This window comes from Martes martes (assembly GCF_963455335.1).
Source record: "Martes martes genome assembly, chromosome: 13".
In the NCBI taxonomy this organism is placed as follows: Eukaryota; Metazoa; Chordata; class Mammalia; order Carnivora; family Mustelidae; genus Martes; species Martes martes.
In genome coordinates this window covers 21,518,842-21,545,634 of record NC_137901.1, presented here as the reverse complement: position 1 = coordinate 21,545,634, position 26,793 = coordinate 21,518,842, and the positions used below count along the sequence as shown (strand labels likewise).

General features: G+C 34.9%; 1 protein-coding gene across 1 annotated transcript in view; it reads left to right on the top strand.

The window, feature by feature from the left end:
• Positions 1–26,793, top strand: part of DCC (DCC netrin 1 receptor) — a gene marked incomplete at both ends in the record, with an annotated part of 1,141,350 nt that overhangs the window by 937,654 nt on the left and 176,903 nt on the right. The window contains 2 exons of the mRNA XM_080821994.1: positions 14,473–14,614; positions 25,838–25,948. Coding sequence (XP_080678120.1) covers positions 14,473–14,614; positions 25,838–25,948 — 253 coding nt within the window. The remainder of the gene's footprint in view (positions 1–14,472; positions 14,615–25,837; positions 25,949–26,793) is intronic.

Below are 26,793 nucleotides of genomic sequence, written 5' to 3'. Positions count from 1 at the left end.
TTTGAAAAAAATGATTGTTGAAGTTCACAAGACAGGTTAAAGCTTAGAAAAGAATATTTTGTCTATACCATCATAATTGAACATTATTTTGTACTTCCTGGTCATTGAATCACATGAACAGAGGCATCTTAGCAAGAATAAGCAAAGGCTGAGCAATACTGTTCGTATTTCATAATTCATCAAATAATGACCAATCTAATTGAAAGGCATAAACTCTGAATGTAAAGCCAGAATTTATTTAACCAAAAGGAGAGCATCGTATGATGTGTCTGTTAAGCTTAATAGACTAGTAAGTCCAATCTACCAACAGAATCATAGAATCTATCACTGAAAAGATTGTGCTCTTTAAGAAAAGTGTTTTAGGTGAATATGACTCTATTCTAACAGCATGCCTAGAACATAGCAGGCATTTGGGGTGTTATTTCAATAAACTAATAAAGGAATGGACATAAATAATGGCAAGATTTGCTTTGGGTATTAATCCAAAGAGAACAGATGATTATAAATCCAAAAAGTTTTTTATTGTCATTTTTAAAATCAGCAATGTAATAATGAGAGCACTGAGCTCTCCATTATTCATATATCAATGATGTTTCAGGTGTAACAACACAGAATCCTCTTCTCTCGGCTGCCATAATTCACTTGTTAGGCAAAATAAGAATTTCCAAGTATAATCTGGGATGAAGGGAAGAAACTTGCAACACACAGTTTTGAAATTTTACTACATATTTAAGAATGTGTGAAAATCTGAATCAATACCATTTTTATCCAAAATAAAAGAAATGGAAAACAGAAGAACTGCTCTTTTATTATTCCATCTAATTGTATGGTGTGTCACTTGTTAACACATTATACATGACCTTATTTTTAATCCAGCAACTCTGTTGATGCCTGGACATTCAGGGTTTGTATGTAAAGTATAAATAATAAATTATATTATTGGTCTGTCTTCTGGCTTTACCTGAACATTGAAATTGAGAACAGTTCCACTCACTCATTCTTAGAAGGAATATTTCCCCAACCTTCATTTCTAATACGAGAGCAGCACGAAACACGTGACTCAGGAAGCAGCCAGCTGTTAATATGAGTTATGTGAATCTGACCTGTAATCTCACCTGACATTTAGAACTCAAATATTTTCCCTTATTTCTGCAACACAATTAAAATATTTAGTCTCACTTCATTTTATGAGACATAAATAGCTATGTAAGTACTCTGTAATTACTGTACATTGTAATAAATGACCTCATAAATACATTGTAATGTCCCATGTAATTACATGGTAAGTCATGTCTTTGAGATGGCTGCTCTGAGATTGAAAGCCTGCTGGTTTCAGAGATTAATTACTTAGGGCCTAATTTGACAGTTTACTTGAAGATATGCCACTGTTAAATAGCCACTTCAGCTTCTTTAAAGAAAATTATTTTATAGTAACATTTTCCCTTATTCAATATAGACCCAGCTGTATGTGTTTATCACTAAATATTGGACATGCCTAAATGTTAATGTACATTAAAACATAGAGGGCATTATTCTGTATAGGGTGAGACTCATTTGCAATCATATTTACCCTATCAAACATCAGATAGAAATTATTTTTGTGATGAAGGCTCTGGTTTGTCACTAAAGCAATTTTTAGTATATAGTGTTATAAAAACTTTGGTTTTTATTCTCTTACTGAGCACTGTACAACCTTTAAGCTAACATTTCATTTTTTAAGAGACCATTTGGTATATCGTGATCATTTTAACATGAGTGCATTATTGCAATACTCTGAGTTCCTACTGGTTATTCTTAATAAATGCATTTTAACTCATATATAAAAAAATTTCCTTTGGTATAAATCAGTCTTTAAACTCTTATCTCTTGCCTCAGTTGCTTAAATATCTGGTGAAATTAATTATTCTGAAGTTATGCCATTCACCTTACTGCTCGAATGATATCCTGGTTTCCATGTTCTAAAACAAACCAAGAAAAGAAGTAAGAAATAAGTGGATATTGTATTTTCTGCCTTAAATTGTATATTGGTCTATTTTCTTGTGCCTTTGAAGGGTATAATTTTATATATAACTCTGCTGATGTATTTGTGTTCTGGCTTTCCTAACTCTAGGACCTGCATCAAGGCTATTACATTGTTTTTAGTAGTTTTATTTAGTAGAAATGAATAGTCTGAGAAAGGACCTAGTGATCTGAAAGAGTTAATGAGCCTCCCTAAACATCCAGCTTACTTCCAGAGAAAGACTTGGGTACTGGAGAATAAAGTCTATTGATACTGACAAATTCTGAAATGTATTACTCGTAAGATCACTTTATCATGAACTCCAGGGAACAACCAAATTGCTTTATCGTAATGGAATTTTGTCAAAATGTGAATACCTCCTAGAAATTACATTTCCAGTTTCTAGGACCTAGAATAAAACAGGCCTGGCTACTAGACTATGCATAGCAAATTATCATGTGTTAAAAAAAAAAAATGCTCTTTTAAATCTAAGAGATTACAAAAAAAAAAAAAAGATGCTAGATACATACCAATTCTACCCTTCTTTTTTAATTTCCTTTAGTGTGGATGATAGTGTGTATTTGGGGGTGATTTTCTTGGTTGGCTTAGAAACATAAAGTTAATTTTATTTAGTTGGCCAAGGAAGCTTGGCTAGCAGGAAAAAATAATTGATTTTTCCTCATTTTTCATTCAATAATAGAGACCATGCTTAGTTACATACCTGTGAATCAACTCCAACAGGGCTTTTGTAATCAATGGAGAAAGCACTGTTTCTATGGGTCACTCAAAATATGGCAAAATCTACCATAACAGAACCACCTCTTTACACATTCACTGAATGGTTTTTGAGAGGCAAAGAAAGTTGTTTTCCAGGGAAATGTAATCTAGTTGTTGTGACCAGTTGAAGTGTTCATGAAGATAATTCTGCCTCTATAAGAATCATTCATTCATTTATGTATTTTTATGTCTTCGATACACAATCATATGAAGCCAAAGTGACCTGATAACTCAAGAATTGTAAAAGGAAAAAAAAATTAAAACAAGAGTAGAACTTGTATTTTGCAGTGTTTTTATGTTTCTGAACTCTTCCTCACTGATTACCCCTCAACAATTAGGTGAGTGAAAGAGTGGTCTTGCGATCTACAATCCATGCAGTTAGGTCAATGATTCCTTATGTCACTTAGCAAATTAATGAAAAGCTAAGAGTGGAACAGTATGCTTTCTGTCATCCATCTTATTATACTTATTGAATATCTTTTATTCACAAAATGTTATTGTCTCTCTAAATGGCAGTTTAGGGCTGCATCCTAGACAGAACATCCAGTAAGGTTTTTTTAAGCATGGGTTGTAAGAATTAAGGAACTCCCAAGTATATTTCCATTTACCTGTGCCCAGGACTTAAGCTTTATTTAACATTTGGAGTTAATTCTTAAATAGATGACTAGTATATGTAGAATAGGTATGCAAATTTGGGACCAGAGTTGAATTAGGGACACCACTGGAAAAGAGTCTGTGGACCACACTGGGCTGTCGTCCCCTTTTCTTCTGATTGACTTTTGTGCCTCATCTTTACATTACTGAGGAAATATTTTTTTTTAAATATCGCTCTGAAAGTATCCAAAATACTAACTTACCAGACTGCCAAATTACCAGTGTAACATGGATGCCCTCTGTCTCCATGGACAGTGATGGATAGATGCTCTTACAGTGTAGGTTTGGTATATGTGCTGCCGAAGCGAGCACTACAGTGTAGGTTTGGAAACCTATTTGACCTTAATTTACTGGTTCAATTCCCCTATGCTACTAAAATGAAGTAGGTTAGATAAGTGATTAGTTTCCCCCTTTTTCCTTGGAATTGTGAAGGTTGAGCTCTCAGAATTTGATTAAAGGAGTAGGGAAAATGGTGGCTTGTCAATTTCCCAACATCAAATTAAATTTAGCCCAGTTTACTTTAACTAAGAAATATAAAAATGGAACACATAAGAAATAGAGCATATTCCAGATGCCATTTCTTAGTGTGTGCAGTTTTTTGTTTTTTGTTTTGGGGTTTGTTTGGGTTTTTGTTGTTGTTGTTGTTGTTGCTGTTTAGTTTTATATGTGTGCATTTTCTACACCTAAAAAAGACAGTTCTGTGGGATGAATGGGTATGGAATTGAGATCCAGTGTCAGGAGGGCTGTGCCCCTAAATCAGGAGTAAGGAAGGTAATTAGGGATGCTCCTTCAGGAAGACTGGTCACAGTAGCCAGAAAACAGAGCGGTAAATCAAAGCTGTACCCAGTGGGTGGAGTCAGAAAGGGCTGACAAGAATTTCCAAGCACTGAATCAGACCAGGAGGTTTGGGCAGTTCAGAATGTGAAAGCAGGGAGTGCCTAGATTCAGAGAGATGAGTAAAAATTGTCGGGGAAGTCTGCCAGCCTCAGAGATGCACAAAAGAGGAGGTGCTGGAGGACTCACTCTTGGGTGTTTTGGAAGAACCAGGCAGATTACCAAGGTAAGAGAATACTGACAAAGATGCAGCATCCTTACCTCCTGACCAGAGAAACCCAATCACTAAAACTAAGACCCAACTCAAAGTGGATTTGCGATATGATTTGAAGTTGAGCAGCCTGAGAAAAAAAATGCCAATGTGGCTTAGCACAACATAACCAGGAATAGGATTTTTCAGAGTAGGTCAAGTAGGGTTTAATCCTCAGGGAGGAGACCCACTGGCACTATCTATGGGGAGCCAAGGGCCACCAGGGCAGAGATAAAAGGAAGACTATTTTACAACTAAGCTAACCTATTGAAGAAATGTCCTTATCATTTCAAAGCCGTCAAACAAGATCACAACAGGCTAGCTTTCCTCATTTTTTAAATAAAAGCAATGTTTCTTCTCTGAATTTAGGACATAACATTTTATTTAAAGTGAAATATTTTTCAATTTGTATATAAACATACTTTTGTTATTGCACAAATATTTAACTTAGACTTGAGTGATACTAACAGACTTCATTCTGGAAATGTGTCACACGAAGTACTTGCTAACGTGGCTTTATGTCATTTTGGATAACAGTTGCCTACATGAACTCAAGAATACCAATTTTAGTATGCTACCCAATTTTCTAACTTCACTTATCACAAGAGATTGCATATTTATGATAGTGAAGTAAAAAACATGTGAACATGCATATTTATGATAATGAAGTAAAAACAATCTGCAAGAATAGTATATAACTGCAGGAAAAATATATATAAACCTTCATAATATTTTATTGACATTTTATCAAATCCATACTTGGTTAGTCCCTTAAAGTGTATAGGTTTATAAAGAGCCAAAACACATTTTGGAAATTGTTCACACAATGATACACATAAAAAAATTTAAAATACTCTTTAATTAGTGAATTAAGTTCTATTCCAGTTTGAAATCCAATTTAGTTTATTTCAGCACCAATAAAATATTTACCAGGTATTTAGATAAATATCAAAGGTTAAATATTAAGTGTTGTTATTGTATAGTTTGGATATTATTAAGATATCATTTATTCTAAATGATAAAATTAGAAAATGCCCTTCCCAGCATTAACTAGAATATCATTAATATGGGTAGCTTCATTTCTCTATCTTCTGTGAGGTGTCATTTATCAATACTACTAGAAGGTCCAGGAAACTTCTTTTTTTTCTGAAAGTGGATTGTTTTTCAGACAGTCTCATCCCAGTAAATGCATCATCATCTACTGAGTTGCTTATGCCAGAAACTTGAGTCAATATTGATGACTTTTCCTTCTTCACACCTGATATTCAGTGAATCATGGTGTCCCATCAAGTCTACCTCCAAAAATATACACAGCCTTTCTTTACTTTTCCACATTCCTCTACTCTCTATTGTATTCCACAATGTCTTCTTTTCCACCTATGCCAGAAGGTTCTATGGGCTACTCCAAGAAATGTGAATCACACTCTACAGAATAAATTGCTCAGTAAATATTCATGGAAGAAAAGGATGTTAAGAAGTGTTATTAGGTAACTTCTCTCTCTCGATGCTGTTCACGTGCAGAAGAAAAGTTGTTGAGTCAGTGTCCAAGTGAGTAGGTCCACATTCTGGGAGCATTACTGATAGACAGGGTCTTGCTTCGGACCTTTGTCTACTTCTGCCTTTATTTCCCCCCTCTCCGTCTTTTAAACTCTTAACCTCTTGCCTCCCTCCTTTTCTCTTTCCGCCTTCTCTCCCTTGAAGTTCCAAGCATGTTCCCATCATCTGCTTTAATCCACACCACAACCCTTTAAGGTAGGTTTTTCTTATATTGCAGATGAGAAAACTGACTAGGAGAACTTTAGCAGCCCATCGCCTGATAAGGAAGATAATACATATGGGTGTGAGCAGAGTGAGACCTGGAAGCAGGGGGATCAATTAGTGAGCTGTGGCAATATTCTGGTCCATGATAATTAAGGTCTGAGTTAGGGCAGTGGCAGAGGGAATGTAACTAAGGAGACAGATGAGGGATACAATAAAAAGAGGTTCTTTAAAAGTGCCAGTGGCACTCTTTAATAAAAAAGTATAGGATGCCATGAGTATGGAAAACCTATTTCATTCTTCATGCAACATGAGATTCAACAAGTCACCAGAAATACAAAACAGAAATAAGGGGCAAAGTTCAAAACTTATTTTCAATTAAGTGTCAATATCCTTGGATTCCTGCTGTTTTGGCCAAGGCATTCTTATTTGCTGGAAGGACCTTCTTTCAAATGGTACCCTTCAATTCCCTTCTATGGGAATGCTATCCAGATGAAACCATTAAAAAAAAAAAAAAAGTCTTTCCTACAGTCCCTGAATATGTTTGGAATGGGACCTGTCTTCCTCTGCAGTCCATTCTAGAGAGAGTCAAGCAGAAGGTCAGTGTCCCATGGGATATGTGGAATTAAAAATAGGAGCTTATGAAATGTGGCTTCAGAGAAAAATTTGGGGTGGCAGGCATATCAGGTTTTTTTTTTTTCCATTTTGTTACTTACTACTCATATGCTAGAATGAAAGAAAAGTAAAGAAAAGAATTAGTGGAGCCCATAAAAAGGATAATACCACATCACCAAATGGAATAAGGTTATCTCAAAAAGTTAGAAAATAATGGCCAGGGAAATCTTTTCTTTTCAATCAGTAAACCTAACTGCTCCTACCATGCTAACTTGGAAACAAATTCATTTTTATGATAATCAAAAAGGAGATGGAAGGATTTGGGGAAGCTGAATTTTACAGTTCTTCTTTTATTTCAAATCTGGAGAAAAAAAGTGAAATTAATCCTTGATTCAAGATAGAACACTGGCAACAGATTGAAAAGGATTAATTTCACCCTCTCAAGTAATGAAAGAACCAAAAGTCAAGTCACAGCTATTAGAATGGATTTTTCAAATGCCAAAGGTCATGTGTTAAGTATTTTTAATAAAAATAATGACCAGGCTTACCCATGAAGACTAGGTACAAGAATGTTCCCATAACAGTGACAGCTTTAGGTGGCTTTGTGGGGGAACGGGCAATGAAGTCTGACCTACTAAGCACTGACAACAAATCCTATACAGAAAATAAGATACATTATGCCATTGAATGTGAAAAATTTACTGAATACTTTCAATGAATGTCCCAAAACAATGTAATTTAGGACATCCAGCCATATCTGCAGAAGGAGATCCTGCAAGGAAAGAATTTGACCATTTGAGACTTTACCATCTGCTGGTTCTTGTTTGAAACCGATGAAAAGCATGAAAAATGTTAATAAACTTAGCTGCTGCCCATCTATGAGAATGAATACAAGTGATGAAATTACTTCCAAAGATGAATGATAACCATTGAGGGGCTTTGTCTCCAGGCGTGTAGAGTGTATAACTGATTCTATTAATTAATTGCTGCTAGACATCGATATTAAGGTATTGGCTATGTGGGGATAATTTATACAATCACTGAAAATCCTCAAATATGATCAAGAAAAATTATTATCTGTCAAAAACTAAGTATTGCTCATGTAATCATTAGTATAATTAAGTTCCCCAGGCTTAGCAAGTGATTTGTAGACATACTAAAGCACAATCATTCTCCTTGTTTCAATATGTGCATTGGGATTAGGGTCATTTATAAGACTTAAAAGAGGTCACTCGACAAAGACACAAAGTAATAACTGGAAATCATAAACTTCTACCTCTTGGTCAAAGTTTAATGTCTTCTTTTGTATTTTTATTTTTTATTTGAATTTACTTTTGACTTTAAACAATAAACTTGTAGTCTATAGAAAATAACCCTTTTTGATTTGCCATGGGCCACTTACGGGAAGCTGATTGGATGTATTAAAAACTAGTTATTTGAATTCAGATTTTATTTCTTTCAGGAATATTTTGTAGGGGCATTTAGGTGAGTAGAATTGCCAAGTAGAAGTTCTGTGATTATTTTAGTGTAAAATAATAAAAATATTAGGCTCAAACATTGGATAATCTTTCTGTGACAGTACAAGATGACTTCTGTCCATCACTTAACTCTGTGCCTCAATTTCCTTTTTTGTAAAATTGTAAAATGGTAATAATATCTGTCATGGCTACCTTGAAGCATTGAAAAATAAAAGTAAGATAAGTAGTGGATTGTAAATATAAGGTATGACTCTTCATCAAATCTGGGTTTCTTTGCTAGTTTCTAAAACACTTGAGAACAACACATCCACATATGTGCATTTACATGTGGGGGGAAGGGGTGGAGAAAAGGGGTAGGTGAGTGTGTATGTATTTAAGGCTATATATTCTTTGGGGTCCAGAGACATTATATTACTATTTTTTCACTAGTTTGTCTCTTTAGCCAAACGCCATGAATGAGCACACTCATCAAACATATGTCTGCTTGGCATGTTCCAAAAGACTTTTCACTTTTTTCCAGTCTACATTTACATTACATTGTCCTTTATGTCCCATTGGCTCTAGCCATTAAGAGATTACTTGACCTTCACTTGAAAGTGCTGCTGTACATTGTCATGAAATCTTGAGCTTCCTCTTGATATCCTCTTTGTCTTACGTATCTTTTCTATCCCCTCCATAAAGTTTTACTCATATTTGAAGTCTTTCTTGTTTCATATGTGAAGTCTTTTTTGACAACATGAGACAGTTAATTTCTCCTTCTCTTGTATTTCCATTGTATTTTCTGGGACTCTCTGTTTTAGTATTTAACACTTCGTATTTTCATTGAGTTTATGTGTCTATATCCTCAGCCACAATGGATATACCATGACTTATCTGGATGTTTCTATAGTCCCAAGATAGTGTTTGCTACACAGCAGAGATGCAGTTAATACATTTTGAATGAGTAATAACTGTATGAATTAGACTCTCAGCCTCTTGAACTCCCATGGGAGGCAATATTAAATAGTAAAGAATACCAGTTTCAAAATCATATAATCTCAGTTCAAATCCTGCCTCTATCACTTGGTGGTCATATAGGTTCAATGTACTTACTTATCTGTGTCCTAATCTATGTGATTGTACAAAAATGGTGGCAACAGACCTTAACTCAGGGCCATTGTGAGGATAAAAAACCTAACTGACATGGATATATAAGGTGCTTAGACCATTCCCAGGTCTATAGTAAGGAAACAAAATATTGTTAACAAGTATTTTTAAGAGTGGCATTTAGTTTGTCACATTTAAAGGGTAATGAGGGTGAGATAAATGATCTTAGTAGTGTCGTACTCTTTCAGATATAGTCTAACTTAAATCATCAGATTAATTCTATTCATGTAAGTTCCCCTAAAATTATTAAAATGTATGTTGTATATTTACACTTGATCCTTATTATTTTCAGAGTCTGAATTTGCAGATTCACCTACCTGCTAAAATGTATGTGTAACCCCAAATCAACACCCACAATATTTTTCCAGTCATTTGCAGACTTGTACACACACACTGAACCATGAAACAATTGGAATCTCCAGAAGAACACATTCCCAGTTGAGGTTGAACAAGGAGAAACTTCTTGTATTGCGACCAAGTGTCCTTTCTGTGGTCAAAGAAATGCCACTTTCTTCTTTTACATTTATTCATTTACTTTTGCTTTCTGTTGGTGATTTTACTATTTAAAATGCTCCCCAAACATAATACTGAAGTGTTACTTAGTATCACTTATTGAATGAGACTGTGATGCGCCTTAGGGAGAAAAATCCATGTGTTAGATAAACTTCATTCTGGCATGAGTTATAGTGCTATTGGCCATGAGTTCAATGTTAATGTGTCAACAATATTGGATAAGATGTCTTTAAGCAGAAACACACATAAAACAAGGTTATGTATTGATGAATTAACAAAAATGTAAACAGAGGCTCCTAAGAACCTAAACCTGTATTTTCCCTAGGAGTAGTATTACCATATTTACAAATTCAGTGTTTGAGGCAATGTTATAGAACATGGCTACTGCAAGTCATGAGAATTGACTGGCATGTCATTGACATTTTAAAAATGCTTAGCCAGTAACTGACTTTACATAATTTTTTAAATCCTTTTACAAAGGCACTTAGTCATTTGTAGAGCAATAGCTAATTTATAGTAATCTAAAAGAAGGGGCTTTGACTTCAGTTCCCCTGGAGATTACTGCCCTGTGTCTGCTACTTCCACAAGATTGAAACAATATCAAAGTCTTCCAGCCATTGTGGGCAAAGGACTCAGAAATCCATTCCCTGACTTTGTGTCTGGCCTCCTTCTGACAGTCATTCATTTCTGCCACCTCAAAAGAAAAACATCAAATGTTTATTTTAAAAATTAATCTAGGGGCCTGGATAGTTCAGTCGGTCAAGTATCCGTCTCTTGATTTCAGCTCGGTCATGATCTCCGGGTCGTGAGATCAAGCCCCGCAACAGGCTCCATGCTCAACATGGAGTCTGCTTAAGATTCTCTTTCTCCTTCTTCCTCTGCCCCCCACCACTCTCTAAATAAGTAAGTAAATAAATAAATAAATAAATAAATAAAATCTTAAAAAATGATTAATTTAAATGTTCATCAAAGTGTTACATGCACATTATTTTTTCAAATAGGCTTGCAACTAAAACTGATAGACTCTTCCCTTACAAAACCCTGCTCGCATTCCCTCCAGACTCCCATGTTCGTCACTCTTTCTTTCTTTTTTTTTTTTTTTTTTGGTCACTCTTTCTATTCTGGATTTACCTTCGTGTTTTTCAATAATGTCCTCAGGTAGCTGTCCCTCAATTTCTTTGCTTTAATTCACCAGTTTTAGATCTCACCTGCTGATTTATTTTTATGTCAGCACTTTGCACTCTTTTACATGTCCATTCCTATTCCCCTTCACCCAACATCTTCCTTTTTTCCTCCTCCTACTCTTCTTTCTCCTCCTCTTCATTTTCATTCTAGTCCTTCTTCTGCTCGGAGGTATAATTAATTAAAGTGAAATGCACAGATTTTTAGTGTTTATTTCTATGATTGTATTATTTCACTGGAACTGCCATAGCAAACCCCACAGATGAGGAAACCTAAACAAACCCAGTTACTCATTTTCTTAGAGCTCTGAAGGCTGGAAGTCAAAGTTCAAGGTATCAGGAGAGTTTTTTCTCCCAAGCCCTCTCTCCTTGACTTACAAATGACTCTCTTCTTCCACTGTCTTTACATTGTCTTCTTCTGTGTGTGTCTCTGAATCTCCATTTTTTTTTAACATTTTATTTATTTATTTGACACAAAGTGAGAGAGATCACAAGTAGGCAGAGAAGCAGGCAGAGAGAGAGGAAAGCAGGCTCCCTGCCCAATGCAGGGCTCAATCCCAGGACCCTGAGATCATGACCTGAGCCAAAGGCAGAGGCTTTAACCCACTGAGCCACCCAGATGCCCCAATCTCCATTTCTTATAATGACATTAGTCATATTGGATTAGGTCTCATGCTAATTGGCCTCATTTAACCTAGTAATTTCTTCAAAGTCCCTACTTCCAAATACACTCAAATTCTGAGGTATTGGGGATTAAAACTTTTGAATTTAGAACAGGGGCACAATTGGCCCCATAATGATGTATTTTGACAATTATATCCACCCATGTAACAAACGTGAAATAAAGATGCAGAATATTTCCATCACACTGAAAAGTCTCTTTTTTCCCATAACCAGTCAATCCCCCAGTACAACTGCCATGAGCAGCAACTGCTGGTCTGCTTTGTATTACTATAAATTAGTTTTGCCTATTCTTGAACTTTATATAATGAAATTGTATAGTATGTACTCTTTTGAGCTTATGTCTTATTATTTCCAATCATATCATATTAAAATTTTCTTTACTGAATTCCTGAGAATTCTTTTTTTTTTCTGTTTTAGATTCTCCATTTCTTGGATTTCTTACCTTTTTCTTTCTGTTTGCACTCTCATTTTCCCGAAGCACACCCTCATTAGCCTTCTGATAAAGGGAATGGAGATGGATATCGTCGAAACCTTGTATTTCTGAAAAGTCCCTATAGTTGTACTTATATAAGCATATATTCTTATACTTGTGTTATATTTTCCTTACACTTGGTAGTTTGTTTGTATAGCCTTGGAAGTCCAGGTTTAAAATACTTTAGGATTAGAATTTTATAAGTATTGGTCTGTTGTTTCTAACTTTAAATGTTGAGAAATCCTACTCCTTACTATTTTTACTCCTTATCATTTTTTATGTGACGTTCTTTTTGTCCTCCATTCTGGAAACTTTTGGATCCTCTCTCCCCATGAGGCTGTAGTGTTTCACAGTAATGTGCCTTAATGTAGTTTTTTGTTTTTTTTTTTTCCATGCACGATGTCAGACATTCTATAATCCCTTTTAGACTGAAGTCTCAAATTTTCTAGTTCTGTAAGTTTTTTATTTCAGGGGAGGGTTCTTGTTTTTGTTTTTGTTCTTCAGTAATTTTCTGCCTTCTATTTTTCCTTTTTGTTTTCATTATTTCATCTTATTAGTTGGATGTTGGAAATTATGGACTAAACCTCTAATTTCTTTTCTCTCCAAATTTCTATGTTCATCTTTTTTTTTTTTTTTTACCCACTAAATTTTAGGAGATTTCTTTTAATTTATCTTCTGGTTTATTTGTTGAATATTTAACTGATGCAACCAAATTACAAATATCATAATTTTTTTTTAAGATTTTATTTATTTATTTGTCAGAGAGAGAGAGAGGGAGAGAGAGCGAACGAGCACAGGCAGGCAGAGTGGCAGGCAGAGGCAGAGGGAGAAGCAGGCTCCCTGCTGAGCAAGGAGCCCGATGCGGGACTCGATCCCAGGATTCTGGGATCATGACCCGAGCCGAAGGCAGCTGCTTAACCAACTGAGCCACCCAGGCATCCCAAATATCATAATATTTTAAAAGAATCTTTTATTTTGTCTGTATTTTTATTCCTTTCACAGATGCACTGTCTTCCCTTAGATTATCTGGGTATTAATGATAGGTTTTTGGATCCCTTCTCTGCTCTAAGCATCAGTGCTGTTTCCTTCAAGGGCCATTATGTTCTTACATATTTTTTCCTCTTTTATAGTAAAGGCTTTTTTCTAAATGTCTGATAGTCTTAAATTTTTAGTTTACATTAAAATGAAATAGGTACTAAAAATTTGATTGCAACGTGCAAATGCTAGTGCACGAGTTGGGTTATTAAGTGGGAACCTCATTATTGGGGGATTAATCAGAAACCTGGCTGTTGTTTTCTCTAGGACCTAACTTATAATTCTCTCTAGAGAGTTATTACCTGATATTCTGCCTGGGGAATATACACCTGCTTTTCACTGCTCTGACTGCAGAGGAAGAAAGAAGACTTGGGTGTCTTTGACTTAATAAGTCAAAAATAAGTCCCTTGCCCTCATCTCTACTCTCCTCTCTGCCTCCTATCTCTGAATCTGTGGATTCTGTTTCAATATCCCTAGAGGATAAAACTCCCAGCTACTCCCAGATCACTGAGGGTTAATAAATTGATTTTACTGAATGTGAGTAGGATTCTCAATCCATCTTTTATTTCAACACCATGCTTCAGTCTTGTCTTTGAAGGTACTTGGGAAGCAAGAATTTCTAGTCCTCCCTGAACTTTGTCATGTAAATCACCTCATTTTTCATTAATATCTCTTAAGGGGTAATTTAGGTTTCATCTTTCTCCTTTGACTCAGCCACCACACTTCTCTCAGTTTGCACCTCTTAAATATTTGTTAACATCTCTCATCCATTAGACTCCTATTCCCTATTTCCTTAGAGGTTTATACCCTTTAGAATATTTTACTGTCATTTTAGTGGCATTCTCAAAGAAGAGGCGATAATGCATGTAATCAGTCGAATTATATATTTTTGTCAAAATCATACAAAGAGGAATACTGTCAGATAGTAAGAATGGCTTTAATTTGGTTCTGTGGGGTAATCCCTAGCACTTCTTGCCTCTCTACTTTATTCACACTTAGGTTTGGGTCATTTCTTTGACCCCATCCTGTCATCCTTACTCTCTCCAATGTTTTAATTTACATCTATTATTTTGCAGAGTATCAAAGTAAGCTGGCTGCCTCCTCCATCAGGCACACAAAATGGATTTATTACTGGCTATAAAATTCGACACAGAAAGACGACCCGCAGGGGTGAGATGGAAACATTGGAGCCCAACAACCTCTGGTACCTTTTCACAGGTCAGTGTTCTCATGGTGTAATGTTGCAAGGTTTTGATGAATTAAATGTTTTAGAAATAAAATATACTCTCACTTCAAGGGAACATTCTTTTGTTGTTGTTGTTGTTGTTTTTCCTGACAGGTGACATTTATGAGTCTGAACAAGAATAAGCTTTATATTCCTAACTTGAAATTCTCTATAATGCTTTCAGTAAATATTTTGCCTCAGGATCATGATCTTAGTAAATGTATCAATTTTTTTTTATCCACATTAGCTTCTCAGCATTGCTGATTCAACAACAGCTTCTCTTGTCAAATAACTTTTAACTTTTTAACTAATAACCTTAAAAAACCATCTAATCAAATGGTCCCCAGTTTAAGTTACTTTAATACCTTTTCCCCTAATCTCCAGCAGTGAGGATGGGGTTGGAAAATGTGGAGAAGTATGGTTTGGGAAATAAAGACTGTTCTACTTTCCATAAACATGAAAGTAAATTCACTTTTGTAGCAATATTGGTGTAACTCATGGTAAGTAAGGCTTCTTTATGAAAACTGGACCCAGTTTCTGTGCTGTAGTTAAAGAACATGCATTTTATTTTATAAAATTAGTAATCATGTGTTTATTTAATTTTAACTATTAAAACCTTTAATTCATGCTAGGCCAAGTTCCCAGAAAACAGAGCCTGAGGTATGCTTTCAACATAATGCCTTTTTGGGGGTGAAAGCCCAGGAAAGCACCAGTGAGGGAAGAAAAAAAATGAGAAAGGGAGATGAGAAATCAATGATGGTGACATATCATTGAGCTGGCCACAAGTTTAGAGTAAACAGACTTCACTTGGCCTCCCAGGATGTCTCCTCAGAGGCCACAAGAAGCACTATGTATCACAGTCAGTGGCTGGATAGGAAGCCTGTCATTGGTCAAAGTCTGCCAATAGGCTGTTATCTATTCTGTATCTCCAAACAGCACCTGAGAAGTCAGAGCATCTGATGAGTATGCAAATATGGAGTTCCCTCCTTGTCAGTGAGTACCTTATATGGTGGTTGTTTGGTTTAAGGTAGCAACGGTACTCAAGGCGGCTGTATAGCTCTAGGAAGAGCATGAGCTATTGCCGGGGACTTGGGAAGCAAAGCATATAGCAGTGGCTCGTGATAGGAACTGGTGGGTGAAGTTGAGCAAATCTGGAATGGCACATAAACTGGGTCCAGGAAAATATACAAACTGGAATTCATAACTTACAGCTAATAGATAAAGTAAACTATCATTGCAAATGAGAAAAGGTGAAAATAACCCATTATTTACTCCTTTCTCTATTCCAAGTACTCAGTAAATTTTCATTTGAAATCATAGTGTGTACGCACACACACATACACACAACCCATACATCTTAAGCTGCTTGTTCAGCCCACAAGCTGAGATTTGATCAAAACCTGCTTTTTCCCATCAGGTTTTTTTTTCCCTTTTATACCTATAAAATTTTAGCATAATGCTGAGAATTCTTCCAGGGTAGATTGTCAAAAAGCACATTACTTGTTTTATATCTGGACAAAATCTCTTAAGCAGGTATTATTGTCTGTAAGCAGAAGTTACGGCACTCTACCACATCATTTAAAAAGCTTAAGAAAAGCCAAGACCCTAAGTCTTTTTTCCTGATGAAATTATAGGAAGAAGGTAACAATAACTGAAGTCGAGGTGAGGCATATGTGCTCAATGGGATACTTAGTACGACATGTAGTTTATTTTGAAAGAAACCGCCAAGATTGAAAAAATCTTGCTGAAAGTTTTAAGTATAATTCCCAAGATATAATACTAGACTAGAAGAAGAGCCTCTAAGGACAATTGATTCCAAGCGCCCCAATTTTATTCTGGTATAATTGTCATATGTCTCTGTATAAGTTTAAGGTATACAATGCAGTGGTTTACTTTTGTTTATTGTGAAATGATTGCCACTGTCAGTTTAGTTAGCAGCCATTATCTCAGGTAGATACAACAAAAAGAAAAAGAAAAAAATTTCCTTGTGATGAGGATTCTTAGGATCTACTTTCTTAAAATTTTGATCTATATCATACAAAATGTGGAATGCATCCAGAATTTGCAAGTCATCCTCATACAGAGGCTGTGCTAATCTTCTCTGTATCACTCCAGTTTTAATGTATGTGCTACTGGAGCAAGCACCATGCCTTATTTTCTAGTAGATATTGACATTTGAAGTCCTGAAAACTTTTTTTTTTTTAATTTTTCTTCTCAAAAGGAAAAGGTCAAAAATATTTTTAAAAATTTTATAGAATAATTACTTAAAGGATGAATGTTCTGATTGAAAAACTAAGGATTGGATACTCAATTTATAGAACTATAAAAAGCCAATATGCATGATAAAATGTTCAAACTCATTAGTAGAGAAATGCAAATTGAAACAAAAATGAGTTAGCATTTTCCTTTGATTAAAGTAATAAAGATATAAATGAATGATGATACCTTGTTCTGGAAAGCATCTGAGAGAAATAATGAATACTCATATACTTCTGTGGGCCAGAAGATTCTGGAATCTCTCTGGAAAGCAATGTGGAGATATGTGTTATATACAGGTGTAAATATGTGTGTGTGAGAGAGAGAATGGGAGAGAGAAAGAGACAGAGATCTTCATAGATATATGATCTACGTTTTCTACTAAGAATTTATTCCAATTCTGAGCCATATTTTCTGCGAAGTTTTTAACTATAAATAAGTTCATTGCACAGTTACTTGAATACCCAATTATAAGAAAAAAAGACTTCAAGTATCCAAATATAGGCAGTTTCCTAAAATATTTCATCAAAATCATATCATGGAATACTGTAGATCTGTTGCAAATGATATCATGTAAAACTATTAAATCACGTGTTAAATATTTAAAACATACTGTTACATAATAACTGAACTCTAAATCAACATTAATGTATGAGCCCATATTTATAAATTAAAAAATGAATTGGTAGAAAAGTATTTAGAGTAATATATATAACAAAATATTGATAGTGATTGTTATTTACATAACAATAAAATATGTATTTTTTAAATTGTATATATAAAATGAAAAATTCAAGACTCTAGTGTCATTTTATGTCATATCATATGTCATGTCATATCATACCAAAATTGAAAATTCCTACCACTGAAGCCAATTCCATGTCCACTGAATAGCTAAATGGCAAGTGGTCCAGAAAATAAAGAATAGTAGCCCCACAGCCTAGAGAAACTGCTAGTATGAAATGTTTAGTAATTATGATATTTGTGGCAAATGGAATTTAATACATTCAACTCAGTATTTTTTTTAAAGATTTTATTTATTTATTTGTCATAGAGAGAGCACAAGCAGGCAGACTGGCAGGCAGAGGCAGAGAGAGAAGCAGGCTCCCTGCTGGACAAGGAGCCCGATGCGGGACTTGATCCCTGGATCCCGGGATCATGACCCGAGCCGAAGGCAGTGGCTTAACCAACTGAGCCACCCAGGTGTCCCCATTCAACTCAGTATTATCAAAGATTCTGACTCCCTAAATGTACAAACTTTTAGGATCTTTACAGAAAGTGAAATCATTAAAAAAAAAAAAAGGCAAAAAGTCTGTAATAAAGGGGTCATCAAGGATGGTTCCTTCTGGAGTTTCTGAAGGAAAATTCATCCATGTTTCTCTCCTAACCTCTGCTGGTTGCTGGCAATTCTTGTCATTCTTTGGCTTATAGATATGCCTCTCCTATCTCTGCATAAGGACTCCAGTCATTGGATAGACCCCACTCTAAATCGAGGATGGCTTCATCTCAAGATCCTTGACTAACTTTATTTATAAAGATCCTATCTCCAAGTAAGGTCACATTCTGAAGTTCCAAGTATACATGAGTTTTGAGGTGAACACTCCTCAACTCGCTACAGACTCCTTTTATTTTTCTTCTTGAGGAAAATCTTGAGGACAATTCTTTTTTTTTTTTTTTAAAGATTTTATTTATTTGACAGAGAGAGATCACAGTAGACAGAGAGGCAGGCAGAGAGAGAGAGGGAAGCAGGCTCCCTGCTGAGCAGAGAGCCCGATGCGGGACTCGATCCCAGGACCCTGAGATCATGACCTGAGCCGAAGGCAGTGGCTTAACCCACTGAGCCACCCAGGCGCCCCTGAGGACAATTCTTGAGGACAATTATATTCGCTAATAAACTTTATTCAAAAATAAGTAATTCAGTCCTGTATTTTATTCTTCTAAAATACATGGGACAATTAGAGTTTTTAATTAGCATGAGATATAAGCCATTACCACTCTGGTTTAATACCATTCTGGTCAAAAGCAAAGAAATAGGATGGATTAATTACTTGCTATTGGAATAGCTCACAAATGCCCAGTCCCATCTCTATAGATTTGTATGAATCTGAACTCCAAATTTGAATCCTTCATTCATACTGTTCCTTCTTCATTTCAATAATTATAAAGTAAATTTAGGAAGATAAACAATCTGGGCAGTTACATTTGTAAGGTTATGTGATATTTATTATAAAACAAAGTCACACAGACTCTATTTTTCATTTGAAATGAAGAAATAAAAGTCTTCATAGAATAGCCTCATATCCTTAAAACATTAAAAACACGTTTCGCAGAACCTCTGCCTTGCTCTCCCCTGATGTGTGACCCAACTTTGGTAATGCCTGTTGCTTTTCCAGATGTGGAAATGTCTTCAGTACTACAAAGCATCAAGGAGCCAGAAAGTACTACACACTGGTAGATTGGTTGTGGTTTTGACTTGTCCCCAGGATATGTTTACTAATTTATGCAATTTTTAGTTTGCAGAAGTAATTGATTTTTTGTATGAATCTGCAGTACTTTAGAATGTACGAGATTTGACCCCATGTTTCCATTACCTTTAAGATATGTGGATATATTGATTTGTCTGTTAGAAAATTGGAAATGTCAGAATGCTTTATTTGGGTGGTATAAATATTCAGGTGTAGAGACTCAAACATTTTTTTTTACAGTCCTCTTTCTGTTAGACAGGTGTTTTTTGTTATGTGTGATTTTTACTAGGATAATGAGGCATCTGCAATAACAAAGTAATTCAGTTATAACAAGGATCTTAAATCACTGTTATCAATTTCATTGTGAGATCCCATGTCAACTAAATTTTAAAGTGTTGTTTTTAATTTTTGAGTGCTCTTCAGAGAAGGTTATTTGGAATTGAATATAAGAGTTTTCTTGTGCTTCATGGCCAATATAGAATAAACATAATGATAAGCATGCATTGGTATTTTGTGGACTGAGATATGAGACAATAGCATAGACTTTCACAACAAGGTTAACATTAGGAGACTAAAGGGAAATTATATTCTTTGAATAATGCACCATCTCTAACCATAAGTCGTATAAAATTAGAAATAGAACAGAAATACAGAGCTTGAAGGCACTTAATAATGGGGGTAGAAACAGGCAGAAGACAATCTGCTTTCAACAATACATTTTTTCACAGCTAAGAAAACCATTGCTACTTACACCAAATTATACTTAGAAGCATCTAGGAAACACTTAGGCACAAGCATGCACCCACACAGGCACAAACATACACACACACGCCCACCCTCACATACACACACGCACATTGAGATTGACCTAGAGTCCCTGAAAAACAGAGTGGGAAACACACCATTCATCTCATGTGTGGCCCTTGTTTTGCAGAAGAGGTGACAGATCTGAAGAGTGACATTGTTAAGATCTACCAACCAGACTGTAGGCATTTCAGGTCCTAGTTATGTACTCCTTGTACTATAAAATATTGTCATCTTTAACTCACTGTATTATGAATGACTCTGGCTAGCATATGAATCTGTAAATGATAATTGGTATTAAAACTAACTTTAACATTTACAACAATAATAATACCAACATGAACTTTGACAACAGCCACTATGTTGAAAACAGTATGGAGTTTCTTCAAAAAATTAAAAATAGAACTGCCATATGATCCACCTATCCCACATCTGGGAACATATCCAAAAGAATTAAAACCAGGATGTAGAAGAGTTATCTACATTCACATGTTCATTGTAGCACTATTCACAACAGCCAAGATAGACAATTCAAATGTTCACTGACAGACAAATGGATAAAGAAAATGTGGTAAAAATAGATACACAAAGGAATATTATTCAGTCTTGAATAAAATAAGGAAAGCCTGCCATTTGCAACAACAAAAATGGACCTGGAAGGCATGCTAAGTGAAATAAGTCAGTCACAGAAGGACAAATACTGCATGATTCCTTTTATATGAGCCATTTAAAATAGTCAAACGCATGAAAGCAGGGAATAGAATGGTGGTTGCCAATGGAGAAGGGGAGGGTAAAAGGGAGTTGTTCAATGGGTATAAAGTGACAGTTATACAACATGATTAAATTCTAGAGATTTGCTATAAAACAATACTGTATTGTGCACTTAAAAATTGTTACAAAAGTAGATCTCATGCTAAGTGTTTCTACCATTACAAAAAAAAAAAAAAAACAAAAAAGAGGTCACAAGAAATCTTTTGGAAGTGATGGGTATGTTTATTACCGTGGTTGTAGTAATGGTCTCATGGATGTTTGCTTATGTCCAAACTCATCAAAATGTATACAGCAAATATGTCCGTTTTTTGTATTAATATTCCTTGGCAAATCTGGAAAACTTCTATAGGAAAAACACTTTATATATTTTTTTCAAATTTAGTCTTTGTAACAATTTTTAATGTATGTTTTATTAATTTTATTAATGAGGACACTTAAGCAAAGAGGGAGGGTAAGCAAGCTTTTCAAGGTCACATACCTCATGAGCGGTGGAGTAAAACTAATATTGCCTGAATTGAAAACCTGTACCCCTAGCTCTTAAACTGTAGGTAATGTGCTGCCAACCACAGACAATGAATGTGTGATTTTGTGTGTATAAAGGGATACACAAAGTGGAATAAATAAAGTAGAATAATGCGCAATTGAAAAAGGTATCTGTTGGATAATAAAAATTGACTATTAGCTTCACAGCTAAAGGAGCTGCATAACTCTAGAAGAAATTAAATCAAAGCTTTCCTACTATTTCTTTAAAAAATGCTATTTAAATTTTCTACTTGCCCAACACAGGAGACACATCCCAGGAAATGACTTTTAGAAATACACACACAAAAAAGCTTTTGATTCCAAACAGCCTTCCCTTTACCCCACCTTCAGTGAATGAATGAATAGATAGACAGATAGATAGATAGATGGATGATAGATAGATACTGTTTTGAAAGATCTTTAGATATCAGCTATCCAGGTTTGCATCTCAAAAACTTGCTTGTTCATGGTGATCATTGTTATAACTTTTGAAGACACCTCCTCTTTCAAATGGTAATACTTTTTTCTAAGTGAGAGAAAAACTTAATTCTACACTGAATTTGAAGGTTTATTGAACTCTTAGGTTGATCCATTTTTAAAATAATAGAATCATGGATTCTTTCCTGCCTGCCTGTTTATTTTTCAATTGTGGATATAATCATTTTAGACAAAAATTCCTTGCATATTTGCATAGGGCTTTATGTTTGTTACTGACGTCCCTCTTAGGCCCCAGACTGCACCAGGTAGGTCGCTGAGGAGAATGTTTCTGGGGCCCTAACAGGACATAGCACAGAACCAAGGGTCTTCACCCAAGAGCATCCAGGTTGTGATTAAAGCTCCACATAGTAACCTTGCTTAATTTCTCTGAACCTTATTATCTGGGAGTAATAATGCATTCTGTGGCAAAATCATAGAGTTTGTGAAAATCAAGCCAGAAAGTCATTTGCCAATGTTATCTTTATATCCATTAAATGTTTAGTTATATAAACTATTTTAGAAAAGCAGTTTGTCATTTGATTCTCAAAAGAACTTTATAAGATGGAAAAACAATTATTGCCTAATTACTTTATATGGGCAATTGAGATTAAGAGAGCTTTCAGTACATCTAAAACTTGCCCAGGCAAGTACGCCTCACAACAAAGAAGCAGGAATATTTGCAACCTAGAATTCTGAAGGTAATACCCAGAATGCCTCTCTGAAAAGCCAAAATGTCTGGTTCTGCCTATCACTGCATCTTACACTTCTCTAGATATAGAAGAATGTCATAGGTTTAATCCTGTTGGTACAGGTTTCAGAAGACAAAATGTAGATTCAGAAGACTTGGGTAAAGGTATTTTAAGAGAGGAATTTCGTTTTCTTTTATCCCTGCTGTATAAAACTAAGCTTATCTGCAAACACACTACAGTAAAGCATATTCAGTACAACCTAAGGAAGAGCTCTTCTAATAAGTGGAAGAGTTGACCAAGTGCCTTCACTTGGTGAACTTCTCATTCCAAAGGCATTCTTGTTTACAAGATCACTTTGTTAGTTAGACATACATCTAAATAGTGCTTGATAGGCCATCTGAATAAATATTAATTAATACCTCTTTTGATATTGGGATTTTAGGTATATATTTAGACTTTTTTATACTTAATCTAACATTTCTAGGTGTGTTTTTGTGAGAGAGATTACACAGGTATATTCTGGAATAAAATGCAAAATAAAAAAGTTGAAGCTAAAATACTGTAGTTCAAGGAAATTTGGCAGGATTGTCCATGTGACCTACTCATTAATATATACAGCATGTTAAACGCTCACTACAGATGTCAGAGAGGATGATATCAACAACTCCTCTTCCCTGGTTGGAAGGGATGTTCTGATCAATAGGTCAGGCTGGTCAAGCAAGACTCCCTTGGGGAAATACTTGATGGATAGTCCCTAAATTTCCTCATAATTTCACTCCAAACTGTTAGTAGCTTTTTGTTTTATCCAAAACTGAATTAGTGATACTGGCAGATCCTCGGCATAATATATATAAATGAAAATTTGGCAAAATTTGAAGGAGAGATCTTTCTCCTTCCTAGTGAGCTATTTTTACTACTCCTATCTACTCTCTAGTGAGATGTTTTAATACATTCCTACTAAAAATTGATAGATTCTGCACACATAAACTTACTTGATTTAAGTTCCATTCAAATGAATGGAACGGAATATAGGGCATTTAAAGATTTCCATTTTATGTCAAATATTGCATGTGATAAGATGGTACGTCAGTCAGGGTTCAACAAGAGGCACAGAACTTGTGGTGATGTGTACTAAGACATTTATTACAAGAAATTGGCTTAATTGATTGTGATGGCTGGCTAGGTGATTCCAAAATCTATACGGCAGGCTTAGGAAGGGCCGGCCGAAACTCTTGAGCTGAAGTTGCTGTCTGCAGGTGAAATTTCTTCTTCAGGGAAGCCTTACTTCTGCTCTTAGGACCTTTCACCAGGTTGAATCTGCCTCTCTCCCCCGCGCTAGGATAATATTCCTTACTTAAAATCAACTGAATATGGACTTTAGACACATCTCTAAAATACCTTCACAGCAACACCTAGATTAGTGTTTGATTGAAAAGTGGGGACTTGAGTCTAGCCAAGTTGACACATAAAACTGACCAACACAGATGGTGTTTCTAATCATTATTGGAGATGATATTAGCACAATTGACCATCCATTTCAAAGAAAAAGTTAAATTTCTACTTAATACAAAAGAATATTCTTGATGGTCTAAAACTATGTCAGATAAGAACACTATGAAAGTTATGAGTTACAATGATTAGGTAAGCATTTCTTCTCAGAATTCTCTCCCTATTATTTTTAATAACCTGGAAGAACTCTATAATCCCTCTGCCTCAGTAATCAACTATGGGGCCTAGGAAAGGGTGCAAAATGTTAACAAATCCAGATCAATGTCATGTGAACTAAGGGACAAATCAAAGTGAGCACAAGCCTACCTGATGATTTTGGTTATTGTATTTTAACCTCATATTTTCATGTGTGTTAAGCAATGCTTTAGTGGATCTTTCAACAGCTGCTTTTTGTGTGTGCCTTCCATGTGTCAGGGAGTATAGTGGGATCTATGGATATACAGAAAAAATACCAGCATTAACAAAAACAACAGCAATATTAACCATTCTCAGTCTGTTTCTTCATGGAGCTTAGTCTATCTTACAAAATTAGAAGTCTCTTGAGAATATAGCACTTTGTGTTATAAATACTTTTGTATGGGTGTATTTATCAAATTGTCTTCTCTAATAGTACAATTTATTGAAGGTAACTGCCCTGGATATTAACAAGTCCATTCTAACCATCATTTGAAGCATTATCTCCAATTAATAATAAGTTAAAATTCCCCTTAGGACCAAGATTTACTCATTGGATTCAGCAAAAAAATATCTACAAGTATGTAACATTGTACATGATAAGCATCATTTCTCCAATATTTCATTTTCTTTATGAATTTTTCTCATTACTAAATATTTATGTCACTTTAGATTAACAGAAAAAATAAAGAGTGATATATTTTTAACTTTATTAGGGTTGTTCAACTCCTTGAGGTTTAAGGATTTGTCACTTTAAGCCAAGCCCTAAGTGTCTCAAAAAAGTCACATAGTTTTTTAACAAGTGCCATTTGTTTTACAATAATATGTCATAGTAATGAGCTTCTAGCTCATTAGCTAAAAGGAATGTTATTTAGGTAAAAATTTACACATATCACACTAGTGATACATGGGCCATTTCTCATCAACCTGTGTTCTCTGTGCAGTCTAAACTAAGGCCTGATGTCATCACTGTGTACAATAGTTTACGTCCAAATTGTCGTGGAGACAGACTTTTTCATACTTCTAGTATGAAAGGTGATTCAAAACAAGTATGTTTTGCGATGGTTTTGAAACACAAAACACCTAATATTTTCTATTTAAGTGTAGTGGCTTTGGATTCTTTTTTTCTTGGCCCAAAGAAAACATAATCATTGACCTTGAATAAATGATGGAGACATAAATTTTTAGAATGACTGCTCTTGATTTATAGACAGGGCTCTTAATTCATGGGCAGACTGTGAGAAAAAAACGATCCTTGCTATTTTTGATTATTTCTTCATCGTTCATATTTTATATTCTGCATCTGCCCAGAAGCTATTTTCAGGGATACAATTTTATAAACTAGAAAAAAAAATGAGAATATATGAAAAATAATTTGATTTCTTGCCATAATACTTCTGCCCTTTTGGCCAAAATAATTACCACAACAATCACAAACCATGTAAAGTGTGTCTACTGTTGTTAAAATTTTACTAAAACTTTTGAAATCCTGCTAGAAATACTTGTTAGTCAGTAACTTCTTTCCTCTTTATGGAAAATTCTCTCATAGGTTTGGAGAAAGGAAGTCAGTACAGCTTCCAAGTGTCAGCCATGACAGTTAATGGCACTGGACCACCTTCCAACTGGTACACAGCAGAGACTCCTGAGAATGATCTGGATGGTAAGATCTATCTCCAATCATTATGGTTCTGATTTCTATGTTCTTTGTTACTTCAGCTTCAAATATTCCCTTAATAGCAGCTGATGAATTCCAACACTGGGGATATCTGTTCCTCCTATATCTTTCCATGCAAAACAAAACAATACAAAATACAAAATCCTCAATAGATTTTTCAAGAATTCCACATAAAATTATGCATTAATTATAGTCTTCATAAGTTATTTTTTCAAGATAATTTAAAATAATCCTTTTAAATTTTATTGAATAACTAACATTAAGATTTTCTTCATAGGAACTGCTACAATTTCTGATAATAATCATGAAATATAATTACTTTACATAGATTTTCTTGTTCCTTATGATGCTTCTGCAAAACAGCAATATATATTTTTTGCTTGCTTGTGCTATGGTCATTAATATTTGACACTTCATCTTTTTTTACATAGGAATAATCTGCCTTATTTACTTAATTGATTGTTGTCTTAAGACATTTGTGGATGAGATACTGAGATTTGTATAAAAGTTACATATCAATAATTTAAATAAAATAATAAAATTAGCAGATGAGAAATAGCTTTTGAAATAAAAACATCACGACTAATAAGAAAATAAAATTCAAGAGAAATGGATAATAGAAGTGACAGGAAAAAGTCTAAGTAATAAAGCAGAAATAAATAAGAGGTGCTTAAAAAAGAAGTTGGTTATGATCAGTAAACTTCAGGTTAAGTGATTAAAACTGGGACTAAGAGGGGATGCCTGGTTGGCTCAGTTAGTTAAGAATCTGCCTTAGGCTTAGGACCCTGGGAGGGAGTCCTGTGTCAGGCTCCTTGCTCTGCTTGCTGCTC